The 23,805-nt window shown below is 37.2% G+C and overlaps 1 protein-coding gene across 2 annotated transcripts in view; it reads right to left on the bottom strand.

Annotated features, from left to right (window-relative positions):
• PLPP1 (phospholipid phosphatase 1) overlaps window positions 1-23,805 on the bottom strand; it is a 118,432-nt gene that overhangs the window by 66,862 nt on the left and 27,765 nt on the right. The window contains exon 2 of one of the 2 annotated variants that reach the window (XM_068990610.1): window positions 13,651-13,805. The exons of the other annotated variant lie outside the window; for it this stretch is intronic. Within the exon in view, the coding sequence (XP_068846711.1) occupies window positions 13,651-13,805 (155 nt within the window). The remainder of the gene's footprint in view (window positions 1-13,650; window positions 13,806-23,805) is intronic. 2 annotated transcript variants of the gene reach the window in all.

The raw sequence follows: 23,805 nt of genomic DNA, 5'->3' as shown, positions 1-23,805 counted from the left end.
TCCAGGCAAGAGTACTAGAGCAGGTTGCCATTTCCTTCTCCAAATATTAACTACATTTGACTACAATTCAATATACAGACCAAAAGGTCAAGGAACTCAATCAATAACCAAAGTCTTAAGAATGTAGGAAACTTAAGATGTAAAAATAACTTATTTTTGTCAACATTAAGGGACATTGTAATTCAACTAGAGAAAATAAGATCTCAGAGAGATTTCTCTAATAAGCAATAATTCAATTCAATTATTTAACAATTAACTGAGTTCCTACTACTCTGTTCAAGATATAGGCTTGAGTTGGGGAGGGACTTATAGGTAATGGTACAGGTCTTACCATGGTCAAATTTGGATTTATTCTGAAAGTAGCATCAGCTGTATTTGCTGATGGATGGGTTGAATATAAGTACAAGAAATGAGGAGTCAATAATGATGAAGATACTCCATTTTGGAGACTAAAAGTTTAAAGCTGGATTAACTGAGATGAGGAGGACTAGAGATTGAAGAGGGGGAGCAAAGAATAAAGCCAAGAGTTCATAGTTGTATACGTCAAGTTTGAGATGCCTATTAGTAGAGATGTCAGGGAGGCAGCTGGATGTAAGGTCCATTGTGGGGGAAGGTCCAGACTAAAGCCATAAATTTAACACAGAGCTGCTATGAGAGCCATGAAGCTGAATGAGATTATAAAGGAACGAGTACAGAGGAGAAAAGAGGACCCAAGGACTGATACCCACATCACTCCAAAATTACAAGGTCAGGAAGAGAAGGAACTTGCAAAGCAAAATGAGAAAAAGCAGCCACTAAAGCAGAATTAAAACCATGAGAGTATAGAAACTCCCAAGTAATCTATCCCCAAAATGCCTTGAACGAATAAGTGTATATAGCAAGATCATAGGATATAAGGTCAACACACAGTTATTAGAATAGTGAAAATAAAAAAACACTGACAATAGTAGTTATTGGTGAAGATGTAGAACATGATACACTGCTGGTGAGAATGATAAATGGTACACCACTCTGGAAAACATTTTGGCAGTTTCTTATAAATTTGAATATACATTTACCCAAAAGCCTAGAAATCCCATTACTGGGTATCTACCCTGGAAAAACAAAAACTTGTGTTCACCCAAAAGCCTGTAGGCACATATTCATAAGAGTTTTACCTATAATAGTTAAAAACTGGAATCTCCACACTGTTCTCCATAGTGGCTGTACTAGTTTGCATTCCCACCAACAATGTAAGAGGGTTCCCTTTTCTCCACACCCTCTCCAGCATTTATTGCTTGCAGATTTTTGGATCGCAGCCATTCTGACTGGTGTGAAGTGGTACCTCATTGTGGTTTTGATTTGCATTTCTCTAATAATGAGTGATGTTGAGCATCTTTTCATGTGTTTGTTAGCCATCCGTATGTCTTCTTTGGAGAAATGTCTATTTAGTTCTTTGGCCCATTTTTTGATTGGGTCGTTTATTTTTTTGGAATTGAGCTGCATGAGTTGCTTGTATATTTTTGAGATTAGTTGTTTGTCAGTTGCTTCATTTGCTATTATTTTCTCCCATTCCGAAGGCTGTCTTTTCAGCTTGCTTCTGGTTTCCTTTGTTGTGCAGAAGCTTTTAAGTTTAATTAGATCCCATTTGTTTATTTTTGCTTTTATTTCCAGAATTCTGGGAGGTGGATCACAGAGGATCCTGCTGTGATTTATGTCTGAGAGTGTTTTGCCTATTCATTTGAATCAGTTCTGATGAGATGGATGAAACTGGAGCCGATTATACAGAGTGAAGTAAGCCAGAAAGAAAAACACCAATACAGTATACTAACACATATATATGGAATTTAGAAAGATGGCAATGACGACCCTGTATGCAAGACAGCAAAAAAGACACAGATGTGTATAACGGACTTTTGGACTCAGAGGGAGAGGGAGAGGGTGGGATGATCTGGGAGAATGGCATTCTAACATGTATCCTATCATGTAAGAATCGAATCGCCAGTCTATGTCTGACGCAGGATACAGCATGCTTGGGGCTGGTGCATGGGGATGACCCAGAGAGATGTTATGGGGAGGGAGGTGGGAGGGGGGTTCATGTTTGGGAACGCATGTAAGAATTAAAGATTTTAAAATTAAAAAAATTAAAAATTAAAAAAAAAAAAGTTAAAAACTGGAAATAACCAAAAGATGTTCCTTAACAGACAAGTAGATAAATAAACTGTGATACATCCATATATCAGACTACTACTCAACAGTTGAAAAAAAAAAATCCAACACACCACCAATGCACTCAACAACTTGGATATATCTCAAGGGTATAACTCCGAGGGGGACAAAAGCCAACTTAGAAAGGATAAATACTGAATGAATCCATTTATATAATATACTTGATAAAATTAGAGTGACGGAGAATAGGTGAGTGATTGCCAAGGGTTAGGGACTGGGGGAGGATGTGACTAGAGAGAGATAGCAGCAGAGAGTTTTTATGAGGTGATGAACAATTCTGAACCTTGACAGTGGCAACTGTTACACAAATCTATACAAATGATAAATTTCACAAAAAGAATGCATGTAAAAACTGGTGATATCTGAATATGGCCTGTATTTTGGTTATAGTAATGATACTTTAACCATAGTTATATAAGATGTTATCCTTAGGGGGAGCTGGGTGAAGGTTACATGGGAACTCTCTGAGCTATTTTTTCAACTTTTATATGAGTCTATAATTTTTTTCAAAATTAAACATTTCTAAATGTTCTGTAAATGGTGCTTATAGATGAAATAAGATTGGGGTCCACTGGATTTATCAACTTGAAAATTACTGGTGACTGAGAGGAAGTATTTCCATAAAGGTGGTGATAATAGAGTAGAATGTTTAAAATTCAAATTATGGAGGGGTTTAATTAATTAGACATGGAAATGACATGAGAGGTAAATAGCTGAGGAAAACAAAGGATAGGATCTTAGAGGTAGAAAAATTATGGGAACTGAAAATTTCTTATTAAATTCGAGGGGGAAGATCAGTTTATTCTAGAAAAATTCCCAAGGAAGCTACTGATTATATCAAGTACAATAAAAACCACACATTTTCTAGAGTTCCTTAAAGGTCCACAAAAAAGTATATTAAAGCCCAAAATGAGTAGTAAAGATAGACAATGAGAAAAAGTCAGGGAAAGAAAAACAAGTAAACTACTTCACTCCTGAACAAATGATAAATAATTTGCAGTGTTTTTCTCCAAAATACAATACCAAGGTAGCTACTATCCTGGGAGTTAAATCAATGAACTCTATTCTTAGGAACAAGGACAGACATTGAAATAGGTTAGGAGTTTGCATCAATGAAACAAACTCTCTTTACAAGGCTTTCTGATAAACCAAAAAGCACCCTTTTTATAGTTAGAGAAATAAATTTGAACAGATTAAGTGACTTGCAAAAGGTTACAATGAATTTCAGGAGTGCAGCTAAGAAACAAGATTCAAATTCAAATTTTCACTCAAAGAGTGTAAATCGTGATTCAGAAATTCTTCTAGAGGTAAAGTCAACCTAGGCAGATAAGTTCCACTACATGCTTGGGTGGCTGCTACCACAAACCCAAGTTTCCTACCACTCTTCTCTAATCTTTACCACCCAGACTCATTCATCAGTTCAGTTGCTCAGTTGTGTCCAACTCTTTGTGACCCCATGGACTGCAGCACACCAGACCTCCCTGTCTATCATCAACTCCGAGAGCCTACTCAAACTCATGTCCATGGATTCAGTGATGTCATCCAACTATCTCATCCTCTATCATCCCCTTCTCCTCCTGCCTTCAATCTTTCCCAGCATCAGAGTCTTTTCCAATGAGTCAGTTCTTCACATCAGGTGGCCAAAGTATTGGATTTCAGCTTCAGCATCAGTCCTTCCAATGAATATTTAGGACTAACTAGAACTGTGGTGTTGGAGAAGACTCTTGAGAGTCCCTTGGACTGCAAGGAGATCCAACCAGTCCATTCTGAAGATCAGCCCTGGGATTTCTTTGGAAGGAATGATGCTAAAGCTGAAACTCCAGTACTTTGGCCACCTCATGCGAAGAGTTGACTCATTAGAGAAGACTTTGATGCTGGGAGGGATTGGGCGCAGGAGGAGAAGAGGACAACCGAGGATGAGATGGCTGGATGGTATCACTGATTCGATGGATGCAACTCTGAGTGAACTCCAGGAGTTGGTGATGGACAGGGAGGCCTGGTGTGCTGCGATTCATGGGGTTGCAAAGAGTTGGACACGACTGAGCGACTGAACTGAACTGAACTGAACTGAACTGAATTTCCTTTAGCATTGACTGGTTGGATCTCCTTGCAGTCCAAGGACTCTCAAGAGTCTTTTCCAACACCACAGATCAAAGCATCAGTTTTCTTTGGCTCTAAGCTTTCTGTATAGTCCAACTCTCACATCCATACATGACTACTGGAAAAACCATATCTTTGACTAGATGGACCTTTGTTGGCAAAGTAACGTCTCTGCTTTTTAATATGCTGTCTAGGTTGGTCAAAGCTTTTCTTTCAAGGGACAAACATCTTTTAATTTCATGGCTGCAGTCACCATTTGCAGTAATTTTGGAGCCCAAGAAAATAAAGTCTCTCACTGTTTCCATTGTTTCCCCATCTATTTGCCATGAAGTGATGGGACCAGATGCCATGATCTTAGTTTCCTGAATGTTGAGCTTTAAGCCAACTTTTTCGCTCTCCTCTTTCACTTTCATCAAGAGGCTCTTTAGTTCTTTACTTTCTGCCATAAGGGTGGTGTCATCTGCATATCTAAGGTTATTGATATTTCTCCTGGCAATCTTGATTCCAGCTTGTGCTTCCTCCAGCCTAGCGTTTCTCATGATGTACTCTGCATAGAAGTTAAATAAGCAGGGTGACAAAATACAGCCTTGATGTACTCCCTTCCCAATTTGGAACCAGTCTATCGTTCCATGTCCAGTTCTAACTGTTGCTTCTTGACCTCCATACAGATTTCTCAGGAGGCAGGTCAGGTGGTCTGGTATTCCCAGCTCTTTAAGAATTTTCCACAGTATGTTGTGATCCACACAGTTAAAGGTTTTGGCATAGTCGATAAAGCAGAAATAGACATCTTTCTGGAACTCTCTTGCTTTTTCTATGATCCAACGGATATTGGCAATTTGATTTCTGGTTCCTCTGCCTTAAAATCCAGCTTGAACATCTGGAAGTTCACAGTTCACATACTGTTGAAGCCTGGCTTGGAGAATTTTGAGCAATATTTTACTAGCGTGTGAGATGGGTGTAATTGTGAGGTAGTTTGAGCATTCTTTGGCATTGCCTTTCTTTGGGATTGGAATGAAAACTGACTTTTTCTAGTCCTGTGGCCACTGCTGAGTTTTCCAAATTTGCTGGCATATTGAGTGCAGCACTTTCACAGCATCATCTTTCAGGATTTGAAATAGCTCAACCGGAATTCCATCACCTCCACAAGCTCTGTTCATAGTTATGCTTTCTAAGGCCCACTTGACTTCACATTCCAGGATGTCTGGCTATGGGTGAGTGATCACACCATTGTGGTTATCTGGGTCATGAGTATCTTTTAAAATATAGACCTGTGTATTCTTGCCACCTCTTCTTAATATCTTCTGCTTCTGTTAGGTCCATACCATTTCTGTCCTTTATTGTGCCCACCTTTGCATGAAATGTTCCCTTGGTATCTCTAATTTTCTTAAAGAGATCTCTAGTCTTTCCCATTCTATTATCTTCCTCTATTTCTTTGCACTGATCACTGAGAAAGGCTTTCTTATCTCTCCTTGCTATTCTTTGGAACTCTGCATTCAAATGGGAATTTGACTCATTCGTAACTTACAACAATGAAAAGAAAACCAAACAAAAGAATTTACTGGATTTACCTACTTTCAGCAAAATAGACCCACACCACAATGAAGACAATGAGGGCCTGTCAAAAAGAATGTAAACAGACTTGGTGGAGTTAAAATCCCAACTTGGCCTCTTAGTAACTATAAAAAAGAATTACCTAGCAACCTCAGAGAGTGGTTACAAGGAAAGAATCTATAACACAGTAGTACTTCAGACACAAAAGACACTCAATAAATGACAGAACAAACACAGCCTTCCATTACCACATATGCAAAAATTCTAAACGAATGAGTACTCAATTATAATCTTAGAGAATAAGCAAAATTTTGTAGGTACCTTCATAGTTGCTCCTTCCATCTCCCTGCCCAGTGATTTCTTTCTGGGTCCCACAAACCAGTTACTCTCCAGATTGAAAACAGGAAATCTGCTGCTAAAATAATACCAGGGCATACTCCCCCAACTTACAGAGAAATTAATTTGACAGAAATTTCATTTTTTCTCTCAAATGTTGCTAGCTTCTAAGAGGATGCTTTTAGGTATATCAGAAGACTAACACTCAAGTATAAGAATGTATCTGACTGAAAACATGCTTATTTAACTAAATACATGATTGGTGCAACTGCGCTTCAAAAATACCACATATTTTATTGAGAAAATCAGTGAATCATTAGACCCCACATTTAATGTCCTGCCAGTGACCTCTGCTTATAGTCCCCTAGATTTAATAAGATCCCAAACTAAATCACCTCTCATACTGGTCCAGCCCTCTAAGCCAAGAGAGCCTTTGAGGACCAAGAAAGTCTGATTAAAACAGATTTCTCACTGCTGCTCACTGGAAGCTCAGATGGTAAAGAATCTGTGTACAAACAGGAGACCGGGTTTCAAGCCCTGGGTCAGGAAGATCCCCTGGAGAAAAGAATGGCAACTCACTCCAGTATTCTTGCCTGGAGAATTCCATGGGCAGAGGAGCCTGGAGGGCTATAGTCCATGGGGTTGCAAAGAGTTGGACACTACTGAGTGACTAATAACACTCAACCAGCTACCTTCCCTGGTGCCAGAGAGGCAGCAACTGGGAAATGCCTTCTGAAAGTAGGTTACCTTAATTCCATACTTTTAAAGTAGGTTACCTTAATCCCACACTTTGAACCATTCAGAGTCCAAAAACAGATGTAAGAACACAAAAGATTTTCTTTCTGTGAGTATACAGCATTTTGTTTCTTGTCATGTTAGAAACACAGGTTCATGATAAAACAATAAATGACCATTTTTTAAAATGTTAACTCATTCTCACTCTAAATGTGGAAGCGTAAAGATAATTGACAAAAGTGGTGGAGAGCTTTATAAAATTCTTATTTAAAGATGGAGCCCACAATAATTTGGCTACAATAGAATATTAAGTTATTTTCCAGAAAGTCAGATAGGTAATATAAGCTCTTAGTAACTACAAGGGAACACCAAATGTTCTTTACAGCATAATACTTTTGTTCATATGCCACAATTATTGAATAAGGTAGTAAAAAAAATCACTGTACTGCACTGGACATGTTTATTTTTTATGGCTTACATCACTAACCCTGCACTCCAATCACAAATGAGTTTAGTTTCACATAAACAGTTCTAAGTCTACACTTTTAACCGTAAGTCCTGCTTCTCAACAAAAACTAAATTTTAGGATTTTCAAATATTTGTTTAAAGTAACCAGATAATAGGACTAAGAAATAAATAATTTTAAATCAGCTTTCATTAAAAGGCCCACAATCCCTTATCTTAAAACCCAAAGCCCTCAAAACCCTAGTTCTTTTATGACATTTTGGGACCAAAACCTAACCTGAACTTACCTAATGGCAAAACTTAACCTGAACAGATGAATGTCCTAGCCTTTATTTACCCCACTTATTTTGACTAGTCTTACTTCACTATTTAAAAATTAACATCTCTGATACATGGTACTGTCCTAAACCCTGCTGAGGGCATTTATAAGGTGTGTGAATCATATAACCTTTCAAAAATTCAAAAAATTCTGACTATAAAAGTTCTGGATAACAGATGGTGAACCTGTATTTAGACAAAATCTTCACTGTTAAAAGATGCTTATGAATTCAATTTATTATTTTTCAGAGAGCCAAAAAAAGTTAATGGATTATATAGGTCTATTACATAATAAAACTTGAAATGGTAATGGTCCTTTACAAAAAATGAACTAAATTATATCCCACACATATTTTTTTAATTATAAGATTGTGACAAGATTTCAGTTGCCTGTTTGCTTTTTTCATTATAAAAACTGAAAACTTACACTGAATTTATAAGTACTATCATGTTTTCTAAATTTAAGTCTTCACTAGCTATTGTCAAATACTTTCATAAAATGAGTTAACAGGTGAAACATTTGAAGCAAAGCCCTGAAATTTTACTTTTTATATCTTATCAAGTAATCTTATTCCTAGCAACAATATATCAATTATTCTCTATGAGGATAATTGCTTGTAGCAATCATTACTAATATTATTTAGACAAAGAGCACTGACATTTCACCAAACATTGTGAGCAAATTTTTTTTCTTTTCAAAATTTTTAAGATTAATATACTTTATTTCTTAAAATAATTTTAGGTTTATTTTAAAAACTGAGCCGAACGTAAAAGATATACCCCCTGTCTACAACTACCACCCTTAGTGTCCTCTATTACAAACAATTTTTATTGGTATGGTATATTTGTTACAAATGATGAATCAATATTGATACATAAACTAAACTGCACAGTTTACAATTAAAGGTTGTTCTTTGTATTGTACAGTCCTTTTCAGTTCAGTTCAGTCACTCAGTCGTGTCCGACTCTTTGCAACCCCACGAACTGCAGCAGGCCAGGCCTCCCTGTCCATCACCAGTTCCCGAAGTTCACTCAAACCCATGTCCATCGAGTCGGTATGCCATTCAGCCATCTCGTCCTCTGTCATCCCCTTCTCCTCCTGCCCCCAATCCCTCCCAGCATCAGAGTCTTTTCCAATGAGTCAACTCTTCACACAAGGTGGCCAAAGTACTGGAGTTTCAGCTTCAGCATCAGTCCTTCCAAAGAACACCCAGGACCGATCTCCTTTAGAATGGACTGGTTGGATCTCCTTGCAGTCCAAGGGACTCTCAAGAGTCTTCTCCAACACCACAGTTCAAAAGCATCAATTCTTCAGCGCTCAGCTTTCTTCACAGTCCAACTTTCACATCCATACACGACCACTGGAAAAACCATAGCCTTGACTAGACGGACCTTTGTTGGCAAAGTAAAGTCTCTGGTTTTGTTATAACAAACACGTAATGTAATGCATCCATCATTACAATATACAGAACAGTTTCCCTTCCCTAAAAATCCTCTGTACTCCAACTGTTCATTCTTCCTCTGTCCTCCCACCAACTCCTAGTAACCACTGATCTTACTATCTCCATAGTCTTGCCTTTACCAGAAAGTCATATGGTTGTTATCATACACTAGGTAGCCTTTTCAGATTGGCTTCTTTCATTTAGCAATATGTATTTAAGGTTCTTCCATGTCTTTTTATGGCTGGACAGCTGATTTCTTTTTAGCACTGAGTAATATACCATTGTATGGAGGTACCAGAGTTTATCCATTCACCTATTAAAGGACATCTCAGTCGCTTTCAGGCTTTGGCAATTAAGAATAAAGCCACTATAGACATCATGTGCTGGCTTTTATACAGACATAAGTTTTCAACTCATTTGTGTAAATATGCAGGAGCTTGACTGCTATAGTAAGACTATAGCCACCAGGGAAGGTTCCTTAGTAATGACTGAGAACTGCTGGTCCACATCCTAACAGCATTTGGCATTGTCACTGCTTTGGATTTTAGCAATTATAATAAATGTGCAGAGGAAACTCACTGTTGTTTTAATTTACAACTCTAAAGAAATAGGATATGGGGCATTTTTTTATATGCTTCTTGGCCATTTCTATATCTTCTGCATTAAGGTGTCTACTGAGATCTTTTCCCCACATTTTGACTGGATTGTTTGTTTCTGTTGTCCTTTAAGAGTTCCATTATCAGATATATGTTGTAAAAACATTTTCTCCCAGTGTGTAGCTTTATACAGAGCAGAATTTTTTAATTTTAATTAAGTACAATTTATTATTTCTCTCACAGACTATACTTTTATCTAAAAACTCACTGACAAATCCAAGCTGTAAATTCACTTTTAATTACAAAAAATTTTCAAGACAATGTCATCAGTTCAACCAATTCATTAGGACCTAAAAAGGTAGAGTTTATAACATCCCCAGCCAGAGTTTTTAAAATAGTATTTATGAAAGAGGAAAATTAATGTATGAAATATTAACACAAATGGCTTCACTTTTACCTAAAGTATGACAGATGACATGCCCAAAATAAGTCATACTGAATACTGTACTTTCAAACTCACTGGTCCACAACAGAAAAACACAGACATTATCAGACTAGTATTGTCATGTACTCAGAGATGAAAGGTTTGTTTTTTTTTTAAAAGAAACATTTGGCCTATGCTATAAAAAAGCAATTATGAAAAAGATAAATTTGACCTTTTCATATGTTTTAACATAACTGTATGTTAATCTCATTGCATCCATCAAAAATATATTTGGTCAATATTGGCCAGTTCAATATTTAACAAATTTAAAAAGTATGTCAATTCTGCTTTAAAAAGTAGTAATAGTAGAGGTGTAACTCTGACTGCAAGTTTAGGGTTTGGGTGGACTCTGGGAGTTGGTGATGGACAGGGAGGCCTGGCGTGCTGCGGTTCATGGGGTCGCAAAGAGTTGGACACAACTGAGTGACTGAACTGAACTGAACTGAAGAAGACTTAATTCCTGGTGGGAGGCAAAATGAACATTTTCATTTCAATTATTTCCTTATCACATATAATTCGCTAGAAAGAGATTTTAGAGGATCTCAAAAATTAGAATTCCTATCCATGGGTAATATTTAATCTATTCAAATCCTGCAGATTTGTCAAGATACATGCAGTAGAAAAGTCAGAAGATAATGCCCACTAATTTAATAAAGTTATACTCAGTGAAGCAGTTCTTGGACCACTTAACCTTAGCAAAGGTATTTTATAACATTCCCAGAAACTATTTTTATAAAGAAAATTTCATGAGCAGATATTTCCCCCTATGAATCCTTTTAAAAGCCATAGCATTTGGGAATGCAGTGGAATTTGGTAAGCTTGGCTAATGTGAAACTAACTGAGCTTTAGTTTTCATTATTGGCAGTATATACTCAATATTTACATAACTTCTCTTTTAGGTTCATCCAATATACTAAAATTTATCAAAATATTTTTTAAGTGTTCTGTAAAATGGATATACAACAAATACTTAATATATCAAATCTACACATTATCTCTTCCAAAGGTAGTATAAAAAGTTTTAAACAAAGAAAATGTCTGTGATTATAACAAATTATTTAGGGATGCATCTTATACTACTTCATTTTGTGACAATTACATACAGAAAGAGTACTGGAATACATGAACCGATTAAAGCAGAGCTTTTCATAACAATGTAGGAAAAAATACAGTTCCACATTGGAATAAATGAACAAGGAAATAAAATGTTTTTCAACCTAAGAAATGAAGCTCCTTAACACCGTATTTCTTGCATTCTAATCGACATTCCCCCATATTTTAAGATATCTTTAATCAGGATTACATATTCAGTATATACTATCCCATTCTTTTCGAAATAGCTTTTGAAAAGCTATTTTAATGAGGCATCTGATGCTAAGACATGCCTTGAAGACACACTGTATTTTCAAAGAGTTAATTTGAATTTTCATGGTAGTAATTACTATTAAACATAATTGACAATCTTATTCCATTTCTCATTTAATGGAATTAAATATTTCTATCTGTATTTATTAAACAGATAAATTACATACCAAGCAATGTGCCTGGCACTAAAGATACAAATGGAGCAAAACAGACCATTCCTACCCTAGCAAAGCTTACTGCCTTGTGCCGACTGCGAGTAAACTGGGAAAAGGCAGCACAGCACTTATGTCAACATGGAAACAAAGGAGCTGAACTCTTCAAGTGTGGGAAATAAGCCCTTTTGATACCAGCATTTTGGACTAGTACAGGAAAGGTGGCACAAGAGACTTGCCATGCCATAAAACCCAAAAAACACTGCTGTCCGCCTACAGTACAGGGCACTTATGGTCACTTTTGCCATATACAGCACTTTAAAGAAAGAAAGACAGAAAATGAAGTCGCTCAGTCGTGTCTGACTCCTTGAGACCCCATAGACTGTAGCCCACCAGGCTCCTCAGTCCATGGCATTTTCCAGACAGGAGTACTGGAGTGAGCTGTTGCCATTTCCTTCTCCAGGGGATCTTCCTGACCCAGATCAAACCTGGCTCTCCCGCACTGCAGGCAGACGCACTGCAGGCAGACGTTTTACCGTCTCAGCCACCAGGGAAGCCCTTACACAACACTTTACTTATATATTATTTTTACAGTTTATTTAAAAAAACACACATTAACCCATCCATTCTTTCTTCTTCATAGCAATTTTTTTTTTTTTTCCACCTAAGAAGCTACTCAAAAAAGTAAAACTTGGGCCTAATCTACCTCCTTTGGGACAGTCACCTAAAGAAATATGATTTTTCAAACTATATGACAAAAACAAAGAACTTGAGAAAAATTCAAATATCTATAGTAAATGATCTCCATCTTTCCAAACACTGCCAAATCTCAAATTTTACAGATATAGGATTATAAAATAATTCAACCCCCAAACTTATCCTGAATTGTCTTTTCCTTCAGACATTAATAAAGAGTAAAGTGATTTTTAAAAATTAATTTGAAAGCAATTAGAATACCAAAAATAGAGGGAAATATTTCTTCGAAAATAGGGTGTGAGGGGAGCCAGTCTGTCCTACTGTGGAAAAACAAGGCTTCAGAGTCTGCTAAGACAATAAAAAAATTTAAGTCAACTACCTGGGGAAGGCAAGTGACAAGAGACAGTGATCAAAAGAGAAGTATGGCATGATGTCTGCTGGACAGTTCAAGACACTCAAGGAGGTAAACCTTTGCTTTGCTTCTTCTCATCTAACTCCAGCTCACATACAGAGACATACAGTAAGGTGCCGAAATCAGAGCCAAGGATAAAGAAAGTAAGCACAATACCTCAAGTGCCAATCTTGAGCTAGTCTGTGAAATTTTACCTAGAAGGAAAGTTTCCAGTTGTCTAACGTAATGAAGCCCAATATTAACTTACAAACTGATGACCTTTCTAAAAAATAGTACAACTTTAAAAAGTGATATGGTTTTGATATATTCTGAGGACTTGCTTTTGCACATGTATTAACATTCTTTCTGATGAGCTGTTTTCTCAAATTTAACAAATAAATCTCTCTCCTTTTTTATGGGCTCAATTTCCATTTAATATGATAAAACAAACTTAATCTTAGTTTCAGCTCTGCCATAAAATACCTTTCTGGGCTTGAGCAAGTATGTGGGTTTAAGTTTCTTTACTTGTATACTGAAAAGGGTTGATTCAAATGACTTAAATGAATTCTTCATTCTAAAATAATCATTCTATAATTCCTTATGATGGCATTGAGTTGTTTGGGGCAATATCTCTCTTTAACTGGAGAAATACTGCCCTGGACTGAAGCAGTGGGTATATTCTTCAAGTAATCACTCACCACGTCAACACCGGCGAAGACAATACTATGGATTTACCCCCACCCCAACTCGATCACTTCATACAGTCTCCAGCACAACAAACCCATCACTACCTACTTATTAATTTACTTACAGAGAAAATGGGTAAACCAAGTCCCACTGTGCTGAGGACAGTGGATGTGATGGTACCGTCATGGTACGGATACTGGATGCTGTTGTCTTTACAGAAAAAGCCTCTCTGAAATGGATCTATTTGGCCCAAATTTAGAACAGCCATAGGCATGGAAGCTGTTAGGGAAGGGAAAAAAAGATACACGTGGTTAAATTCAATTCACTTCATTAGGAAGTAAAGTCTACTGAATGGGATGCAAATTTTAACTATATTTTGCCATTTCTGAAAAAAGATCACTATTCCATTATATCGAAGACTCAGGAAGGAGGCAACCATGCAGCATTAGCTTGTCCATATCAGCCTCACCTTTATCAAGTTTAAATTCTCTTATTTGCGTTGACCTCTGATTTTAGGGACAATCAATAAAAGAAACCCCCAGGGAAGAGAGAAAAGATACAAAATTTTGTTTCATATTAAAATTTAAACTAACAGGGTTAGAAAAAATAGAAACTAAAAGGACAGAAACATGCCCTTTATTTTCCAAAAACAAATTAAAGATGGTTTTTATTAGCCCTGGCAGGACTCCAAAATCACTTTAACAAGTTATATAGGAATAATGTTCATTTGAAATTTTTCACCCAAATAAAATGAAAGACCAAAGAGAAGTTAAATAAAGTGAGTAGCTTCTTAGCATGTTTAAATTTATCACACTTTTAGGCTTTGTTTTATTCAATTTAAACATTTAAGCATCTATTTACTATATCCTTGATACAAGGCTATGCCATAATAGAGGAGACAATAGTATAAAACAAGGACTCAGTTCAAGAACCTAAATTGTACATGTGGAAACAGAATGCATACTCAGGAAATAGTTTTGAACTAATAACACTAAGACAGATTTTTGAGGGATGATTAAATTGTTTTCTATCTTGATTGTGATGGTAATTCCACAACTCTAAACATTTGTCAAAACTCATAGAACTGTACCCAAAAAAGTAAATTTTACTGTATGTAAATTTTAAAAGGAATACCATAAAAAAAAAAAGACTAATTTCTAAAGTGGTATAAAAGGCCCTATAGGAATTCAGAGGTCAAGGTGAACTGGAGTAGTCAGAAAAGACTATTAAAGAACAGGCAACTAAGTTGAACTTAAAACAGCACATAAATCACAGGCAACAGGAAGGGACTCAAGGAGAGCACTTAGTGGTAGAGGGATGCAAGGGCAGCATGACATCACACCAACAAGAGCACAGAGAACCAGAAAGAAGTTTTCAAGGTACATAACATTTTATAGCAAATGTCTACTGTGTGCTCACACATGCCAGGCACTAGGCTCTAAAGATTAACTTGATTCTTAACCCTGTGAAGTAGATAATTTCACTTCCCCTTTTTTTCACATAAAATTATTATGAGGCTTTAAGAAATGGGGGAACTTGCTGGAACTAGTAAGTATCAGAACCAGGACTACAGCACAGGCTGTCTGTTCCTAGAGTCAGTGTATATATAGTACCTTCCATGGAGGCCAGTGATTGGCTAAATTAACAGAATTCTGACAAGGAAGATGACTTGAGTGAAGGGGAACTATCCTTTGAAAAAGTTTGTTCAATATAAAATATATGCTGTGTTCATAATAAAATCTCAATGTTAATGAAACAAAATCTTCGTTTATGCAGATTACTCAATTCTGCAACTGTGGTTTTTCATGGGAGGAAGACAGGTTGAGATCTGGGGGTTTAAAAAAAGAATCATATTTTTAAAATACTAGCCTAAAAAAGGATTTGTCCTGTAGGAAATAAAATATAACTGTCCTCTTTTGTACAGGGTTAGTAACAGGGTAAAACAACGGGTTTTAAAAACTAACTTAAAAAATTAGAAAAAGGAGCATTAATACAGCTTTGAAATAATCTACTAATTAAATGATAAGCAGTGTTGACAGTGAAAATAGAAAAAGATGCATGAAAGAGTATTTTGAGTATCGAAATGACTTGACTTGAGGACTCATCACAATTGTTGAGGCAGACCTGAAGATGATACTTCAGGCTTCAGAAGTAAGGAGAATGATGGTCCCATTGACAAAAAAATGAAGTTGGGATGGGGAGCTGGTTCATGATGAAAGAAAACTAGTTGAGTACTGAAAATATTGCCTTTGAGGTGACAAAGGCACCTTCTTAAATGCTCAGCCTCATCTAGCCCTTAAAGCTCTGATCAGCTGAACCATTTGTTGAAGGAACATACTATGTTTTCAAAACTTTAGGTACCTATGTATATGTTCAACCTTCTGGTGAGGATACCTGTCCTCTCATTTCAAGTCCAAGCCAGGCACTCCCTACTTATCTGTCCCGTGGCACCTTGGACACACATACATTACACAGTATTTTAAATTACTTTTTGCATTCTGTCAACAACTTGAGGGCAAAGACTATATCACTCTTGTATCCCCTGACCAGGCATACAGATGGATTTTAATAAAAATTTACCGAATGGCTAAAGGAACATAATGCAGGATGAAGATCAGAAGTAGAGAGAGATTTGCAAATTGTTAGCATTAGAGGTGGTAACTTAAGTCAGGAGAATGAAACAGCTCTCAGAAAGCCTAAAGTCAAGACTAACAGAGATTAAAAGAAAAAAACAATCAGGTAGGGACTAATATTCATAGTGAAATCATGAAAAGAGACTGCAGGAGAGAGAGGAGGAAAAGATGATTACACGCTCTAGAGGGCAGAATATATTGGCCATTCTTTAATCACAAGCATGAAAAGAGAAGTCAGACAATGTTGTTATACAAAAGCCAATGAAAGTAGCTTAGAGTATCAAGTCTGCTGCTGCTAAGTCACTTCAGTCGTGTCCGACTCTGTGCGACCTCATAGACGGCAGCCCACCAGTCTCCCCCATCCCTGGGATTCTCCAGGCAAGAACACTGGAGTGGGTTGTCATTTCCTTCTCCAATGCATGAAAGTGAAAAGTGAAAGTGAAGTCGCTCAGTCGTGTCATGGACTGCAGCCTACCAGGCTCCTCTGTCCATGGGATTTTCCAGGCAAGAGTACAGGAGTGGGGTGCCACTGCCTTCTCTGGTATCAAGTCTATATCTAGGTAAAGTAGGATTTCAAAGCTAAGACATCGAGGATGAGAACTGAGTAAAGACAATGAGGTCTGAGGAAAAAGATGGTCATATTTAACGCTGTGAGAGTATCTTACACCACCTCCATTACCACAACAATATCTTTATGAAGGAAATTCAATAATGAGTTTCAATATTGGGTTGTCATTGTCTAAGTATGAATCTCTTTCAAGTTTAAATACATCACAATGATTTCCTCTACTGCTCATATGATTTATATATATAAACACACATATGCATGCACGCTCCAATGGACTGAAGTATGTCTGCCCCCTGCCAAATCCTTATGTAGAAGTTCTAACCTCGAATTTTACTATAATTGGAGATAGGACTTTTAGGAGGTAATTTAGTTAAATAAGGTTATAAAGGTAGGGTCCTAATCCAATAAGATTGGTGGCTTTATAAAAAAGGAAGAGAGAGATCTCTTCCCACATGCACAAATCTAAAGAAAGGCCGTGTGAGGATACAAGAAAGTGGCCGTCTACAAGCCAGGAAGAGAGAGCCCTGACCATCCTTGCACCCTGATCTCAGGATCCCAGCCTTTACAACTCTGAGAAGAAAAGTCTCTGTTAAGCCACTGAGCTTATGGTATTTTGTTATGGCGGCCCAAGCAGACTAAGACACACATACACACAGGATAGCCATCCCCCTAGAGTACTCGACTCTAAAAAGCAATGAAATATTTCTATCTACATAGAAATTAATTTCAATGGTAATTTTTTAGGGTAGTAATAGAGTTCTGTACCAAAGTTAGTGTTATAGGAGATTCTTTTCAAAATAAACTCTTTCAGAGGAGATATACTCCTTCTTTAATATATAAAGGCTATAGAAACATTTTTTGACCCTAATCATAACTCTAGAATATTTTTTTCTTAATTAAAATTCTCTTAAGAGAAGTCACTTTTTAAAATCTCAATCCTGCTAATAAACACATTTGTTAGCTACTGCATGTCTGCTGTTAGTGCATCTCTTCTAAGCTATACTGACGAAGACAGATAAATGAATACCTACATTCTCCCGCAATTAAGTAATAACTGAAACATCTCCCATTTTATATACAGTACATATTTTCTTAAAGACAGGTTGTTACAAAAAAATCCAATGGAATAAATCTAAAATGCATTTTAAAGAGAATTAAAGTTAATTTCTAATATGTTGAAGCAAAGGTAAAGAAAAAGAAGTGCTAAGTTTACTTTTTGAAAAGAATGAAATATAAATCTAGATGTTCTTAAAGTGACTATACTGACTTCAGTACTCACTATCTTCACCTATTTTCTCAGTTTCAGACATCTAAATAAATTATGCTATACCACAGGGACATTCAAGTGTCCATCCTGTTGAAGATCTCACTTTATTCACTCAGACATTTCAACTTCTGTTACATGACAGTCATGGTGCCAGGGAAGGAGGAAAAAAAAGACTAAAAAAGGGAAGGAGGAATTTCCCTGATGGTTCAGTGATTAAGACTACACTTGAGGTGTGGGTTTGATCCCTGGTTGGGGAACTAATAAGGTCCCACATGCCATGTGCAGTGAAGAAAAAAAATTTCTTAATCCAGTTAAAAAAATAAAAACAAAAATTAAAAAAGGGAAGGAATGAAAAAGACCTCAGCAAAAATTTTTTAATAAAGAGAAGTGCTACTGGAAAATAACACAGCTGTAACTGCAAACAAAACTGAAGCTTAGATGACTGTAACAATGTAGCAGTCAGGATCCCAGCAGTAAACTGGGAAACTTAAGAAGAGCTTAATAAAGGACTATATACAAGGTATGGAGGGTGTGGGTAAAGTTACGAGATCGTATTAATACAACCTCCTGAAGGGGCAACCACTCATAGGCCTAAAAGGTTCGGAGAGCTATGACCTCTGGGAGAGCCAACATGATAGGATTTGGCAAGAGAATGCCTGGAGAAACAACACACCCTCCTCTTCTTCCAGTGCTTCCCACGCATCAAACCCATCAAGAGTCAAAGGGTAAAGTGAGTCTCCAAGTACTGTGGATTAGGTAGACAACGATGAGAGCAGATCCACACAAGGAAAAAGAAGCTATCTAGAACCGAAAGGCCAGAGAAAGCAATGGCACCCCACTCCAGTACTCTTGCCTGGAAAATCCCATGGATGGAGGAGTCTGGAAGGCTGCAGTCCATGGGGTTGCTGAGGGTCGGACACGACTGAGCAACTTCACTTTCACTTTTCACTTTCATGCATTGGAGAAGGAAATGGCAACCCACTCCAGGGTTATTGCCTGGAGAATCCCAGGGACGGGGGAGCCTGGTGGGCTGCCGTCTGTGGGGTCGCACAGAGTCGGACATGACTGAAGTGACCTAGCAGCAGCAGCAGAACCGAAAGGCAGAAGATAAGACCAGTTAGGGTCTCAGCATGGAATACAGAGTAAAAGCAGATAACTCGGGAGAGGTTTTAATAAAAGGACTATTCATAGAATCTATATTGAGACTATGTATTAAGAAGTTTGGACTTTATTCTGTGGGTGACAGGAAACACACAACCCAGTCTGTCCTTTAGTGGGGGAAAAGACTCAGAAAAATTGTATAAAGGAAAAAGAAGTGTGGAGTTAGAATAGAAGGAAAGTCCAGAGGCAAGAAATACAAGTGTATATAACATGTTGAGGGTTGAAATAAAGAAATAACAGTGGGAATAGAAGAAGAGACAGTTCTAAAAATGTTTAGGACATTTTTCCTTCAGAACTATGGACTGTGTCTCTGAGTATGTATACATGGATGTGTGTCTCTGTCTCTTAAATACATATACACACGCCCCTATCTTCAGCCTTTGGACTCTACGGAATACAGTTTTCAATTCTCCTTTACCCTGAGTAGACTACTATCTCACAGCCTTCCCCCCACAATCCCGCTTACAGTAAGCACTTCAAGGAATGTACACTGAATGAATAAACAAGCAAGCAAAAGCCTCTGAGGCACATAATAATAATTCTGCATAATTATAAACTTAGGTCTTGAAAAGTTTTAAGTTATTTTTCTCTCCACAAGACCCAAGTTAAAACAAACAAACCAAGAAAAGAACAAAAAGCAAAGAAACAAAACTGGATAACAATCTTAAGTTCAAGAACATGCTAGGGAAACACTTCTAATTCTATAGTCTAACAATTATTTCTCAAGCTTGTTTTCCACTGGGAACACAAAGTGCTAACGAAGATAAAAAGACTGATATGCCCATGTTAACTATATAAGGAATTTATGAATCAGGAATTCCTGGAATCTTAGAGGCAATTTCTGTATAGTCCAATCCAGCGTTATCTCCAAGCAAAGCTTCAGACATGGCTACTGCAGAAACAATTCTATCAACAGTACCCCTTACTCTTTTCTCAATGAAAAAAGGAGTTGGGGCCCCAACTCAATCCTCTTTACTGATCTACCCAAAACTGATGTCTATCAATTCCCTGCAGGAAAGCAGAAGGATCAGATTTCCAAATGAACTACGAGTATAAATCAATAATACTTCAAAATAGGACTTTGCAAATAATTAACAATCAGCTCTACATCCATCTTTTCCTAATCTCTTCTCTAGAAACTCTAGAAACTATCAGACCTGAAATTTCATCACAAAGCACACAATAACATATGCCACTCCATATGAGCACAGAAGTGCTCAGTTCCCAACCTCAGCACCCATTCTGTACACCTTCAAAGTTAGCAAAGGACTTCATTCCAAGACTCCCAGGTAAAATGTTGTCACATACTGTACAACTTTACAGTGCATACTATAGGATAAATCATAATGTAGTCTCTTAACCACCAGTAAATCTTTGCTCTTACAGAAGCACCTAAAATAACTGGGGCAGCCTAGCTTACAAGACTCTTTAGCAAACCTGCTAGTCTTGTAGTAATTTATAAACCTGAATCACAAAACACAAATATGATTAAGAGAAAGATTTACTTTACAGTGAAAAAAACAGTTAATCATCTTCCACGGCCTTTATCATATATGTCCAAAAAGAAGAACGGAAACCAACATGTATTGAGCACACATGACAGATCACTATCATGCTAAAGCAGCTGCACATACACTACAATTGTATATTATCTTTACACAAAACATAGTTATTCTTCAGATGTCCTACTATACAATCGGGAAAAAATTTTAAACCCAATCAGTAGCATGAGTATGAATCATATACACAGAAATATATGTATACGTACATACACTGCTTAGTAGGCAAAATCTCTAAAAACATTGTATTTAGTGTAATTTCATTTATATAAAACAAATTACTTGCATTTATGTTCAAATATACATTGGAAAGCCTAGAAGAATATACAACCAACTTTTCAGTAGTTATCTCCAGATGGTATTAATACAAATTAGGTAGAAATCTCATTTTCTACTATATGTGCTTCAATGTTTGAATATTTCATAATAAAACAAAAGATCATGATCATTGATTTTGAACCTTAAAAAATGTTTAATCCACACCTTTTTCACTGTGCTTCCTGAAAATTTCTATACATGCAACTTAACTGAAAAAGTCCTATCTATGGTATAGAGACTGCCTGAAACCAAGGCAAAGAAAAAAGCCTATTTTTCTAGTCTGTTAAAAACAAAAAATAAAGTAACAGTAACAAAGTAACAGAAATTATCCTTTGGCTTTTATGCCTGATTGATAGGTTCTCAGAAAAGTAGCCCTACAGTGAAATTAGTACTTCTGGGGGTTTTCCTATCTTGCAACTTTTGAGAGCTATGACAATTTACCACATGTGAAGCAGGTAAATCATAATAGCTATAAGTTTAATATCTCCTAAAAAGTGTACTAAACAAATTTCCAAAGTCTGAGACATCAGAAATTTGTTTTTGACATTAGAAATTATTAAGCTCCTCCAGAACATTCTTATCTTATAGGCAGCAGAAATAATCTAGAAGGACATCAGTTTAGGAGAGGCAATCTATACTTTCGTATATTGCTTCTTGAAAAATTGGCTTCCCTGGTGGCTCAGATAGTAAAGCGTCTGCCTGCAACATGGGAGACCTGGGTTCGATCCCTGGGTCAGGAAGATCCCCTGGAGAAGGAAATGGCAACCCACTCCAGTACCCTTGCCTGGAGAATCCCATGGACAGAGGAGCCTGGTAGGCCACAGTCCACACGGTTGCAAAGAGTCGGACACGACTGAGTGACTTCACTTGCTTGAAAAATTGTATAAAATAACAGCACTCAGATTATTCTAAAAGGGTGGAACTATCTTTTAAATTATGTAATATGCAAAGGAATATTACTTTAGTGGGTCTTTCAAGTTTTATATTTTTAGCAAAGCTCAAAATTGATTAAGTTTTAATAAAAACCATTAGTCTGATGGAGGAGAGAAGAAAGAAAATAAACAATTTCATTTAGGGTAAGGTTCAACAAAATTTTCTGTGGTGACAAAAATGTCCAATATAATGTACTGTCCAATACAGTTGCTACTAGTCACACATGGCTAATGAGCACTTGCTCTGTGGCCGGTGAGAATGAAGGATCGATTTTTAATTTTATTTTAATGACCAACCTAGACAGCATATTTAAAAGCAGAGACATTACTTTGCCAGCAAAGGTCCGTCTAGGCAAGGCTATGGCTTTTCCAGTAGTCATGTATGGATGTGAGAGTTGGGCTATAATGAAAGCTGAGTGCCAAAGAATTGATGCTTTTGAACTGTGGTGTTGGAGAAGACTCTTGAGAGTCCCTTGGGCAGCAAGGAGATCCAACCAGTCCATCCTAAAGGAGATCAGTCTTGAGTGTTCATTGGAAGGACTGATGTTGAAGCTGAAACTCCAATACCTACCTGATGCAAAGAACTGACTCATTTGAAAAGACCCTGATGCTGGTAAAGATTGAGTGTGAGGAGAAGGGGACGATAGAGGATGAGATGGTTGGATGGCATCACCGACTCAATGGACATGGGTTTGGGTGGACTCCAGGAGTTGGTGATGGACAAGGAGGCCTGGCGTGCTGCAGTCCATGGGGTCGCAAAGAGTCGGACACAACTAAGCAACTGAACTGAACTGAACTGAACTTCATCCTAAATAGCTAACATATAACTAGAGGCTTTCATAATGGATAATGCAGATTTAGGGGGTTAAAGATAAACAGGTTGAGAGCCAACAAATTTTACTAAGACTTAACACACAGCAAACCTAACTTTGATTCCCTAACTTAAAAGGAAATAATTATGAAGTACTTGAGTAAACATAGATTTAACTGTGACCTAATGCTCAGAATAAAATTCCCCCACAAGAATACTCTTGGCTTGCTTCCTTTAAAGAACCTATCCCTGTTGCATTCCTCAAATTTTAGAACCCTGAATTGGTTTCTCTCTCCAGGCAACTAGCCTTCCTAGATGGAGAAGAAAGAGGGCCAGTCAAGTAATGTGGGGGTACTCTCCTACCTCCTTCACCAAGCTCCAATCTTCTCACTTTTCTGTCCTGGAGTAAGAAGTTCCTTAATCTCTAAGCCAGCAGAGTGCCTTCTTGTCTCTGGATGCCCAAAGTCTGTCTTTACAGCATTCCACCTTCATGGCAGCTAGCAACTGTGGCATCACTAATTCAATGGACATGAGTTTGGGCAAACTCCGGAAGACAGTGAAGGACAGGGAAGCCTGGTGTGTTGCAGTCCATGGAGTCACAAAGAGTTGGACACAAATGAGCGACTGAACAACAACAATAACCAACTGCTTCTTACCTCCAGAATTATTCCTACCCTTGGTGGAGGCTGTGAACATTTAGCTTAGCTGTATAAAAATACTACTACTCAAAGACATTTAAGTTTTGGTAATTCATTCCAAGTCATACAATATTTATGGTTATAAAATACCATATAGTTTTTTTTTAATTTTTACTTTATTTTACTTTAAAATACTGTATTGGTTTTGCCATACATTGACATCAATCTGCCATGGGTGTATACAAGCTCCCAATCCTGAATCCCCCTCCCACCTCCCACTCCATATCATCTCTCTGGATCATCCCCATGCACCAGCCCCAAGCACCTGTATCTTGTATCGAACATAGACTGGCGCTTCGTTTCTTACATGATAGTATACATGTTTCAATGCC

Source organism: Capricornis sumatraensis, chromosome 18 (assembly GCF_032405125.1).
Source record: "Capricornis sumatraensis isolate serow.1 chromosome 18, serow.2, whole genome shotgun sequence".
NCBI lineage: Eukaryota > Metazoa > Chordata > Mammalia > Artiodactyla > Bovidae > Capricornis > Capricornis sumatraensis.
This window is presented reverse-complemented; position numbering and strand designations above follow the sequence as displayed.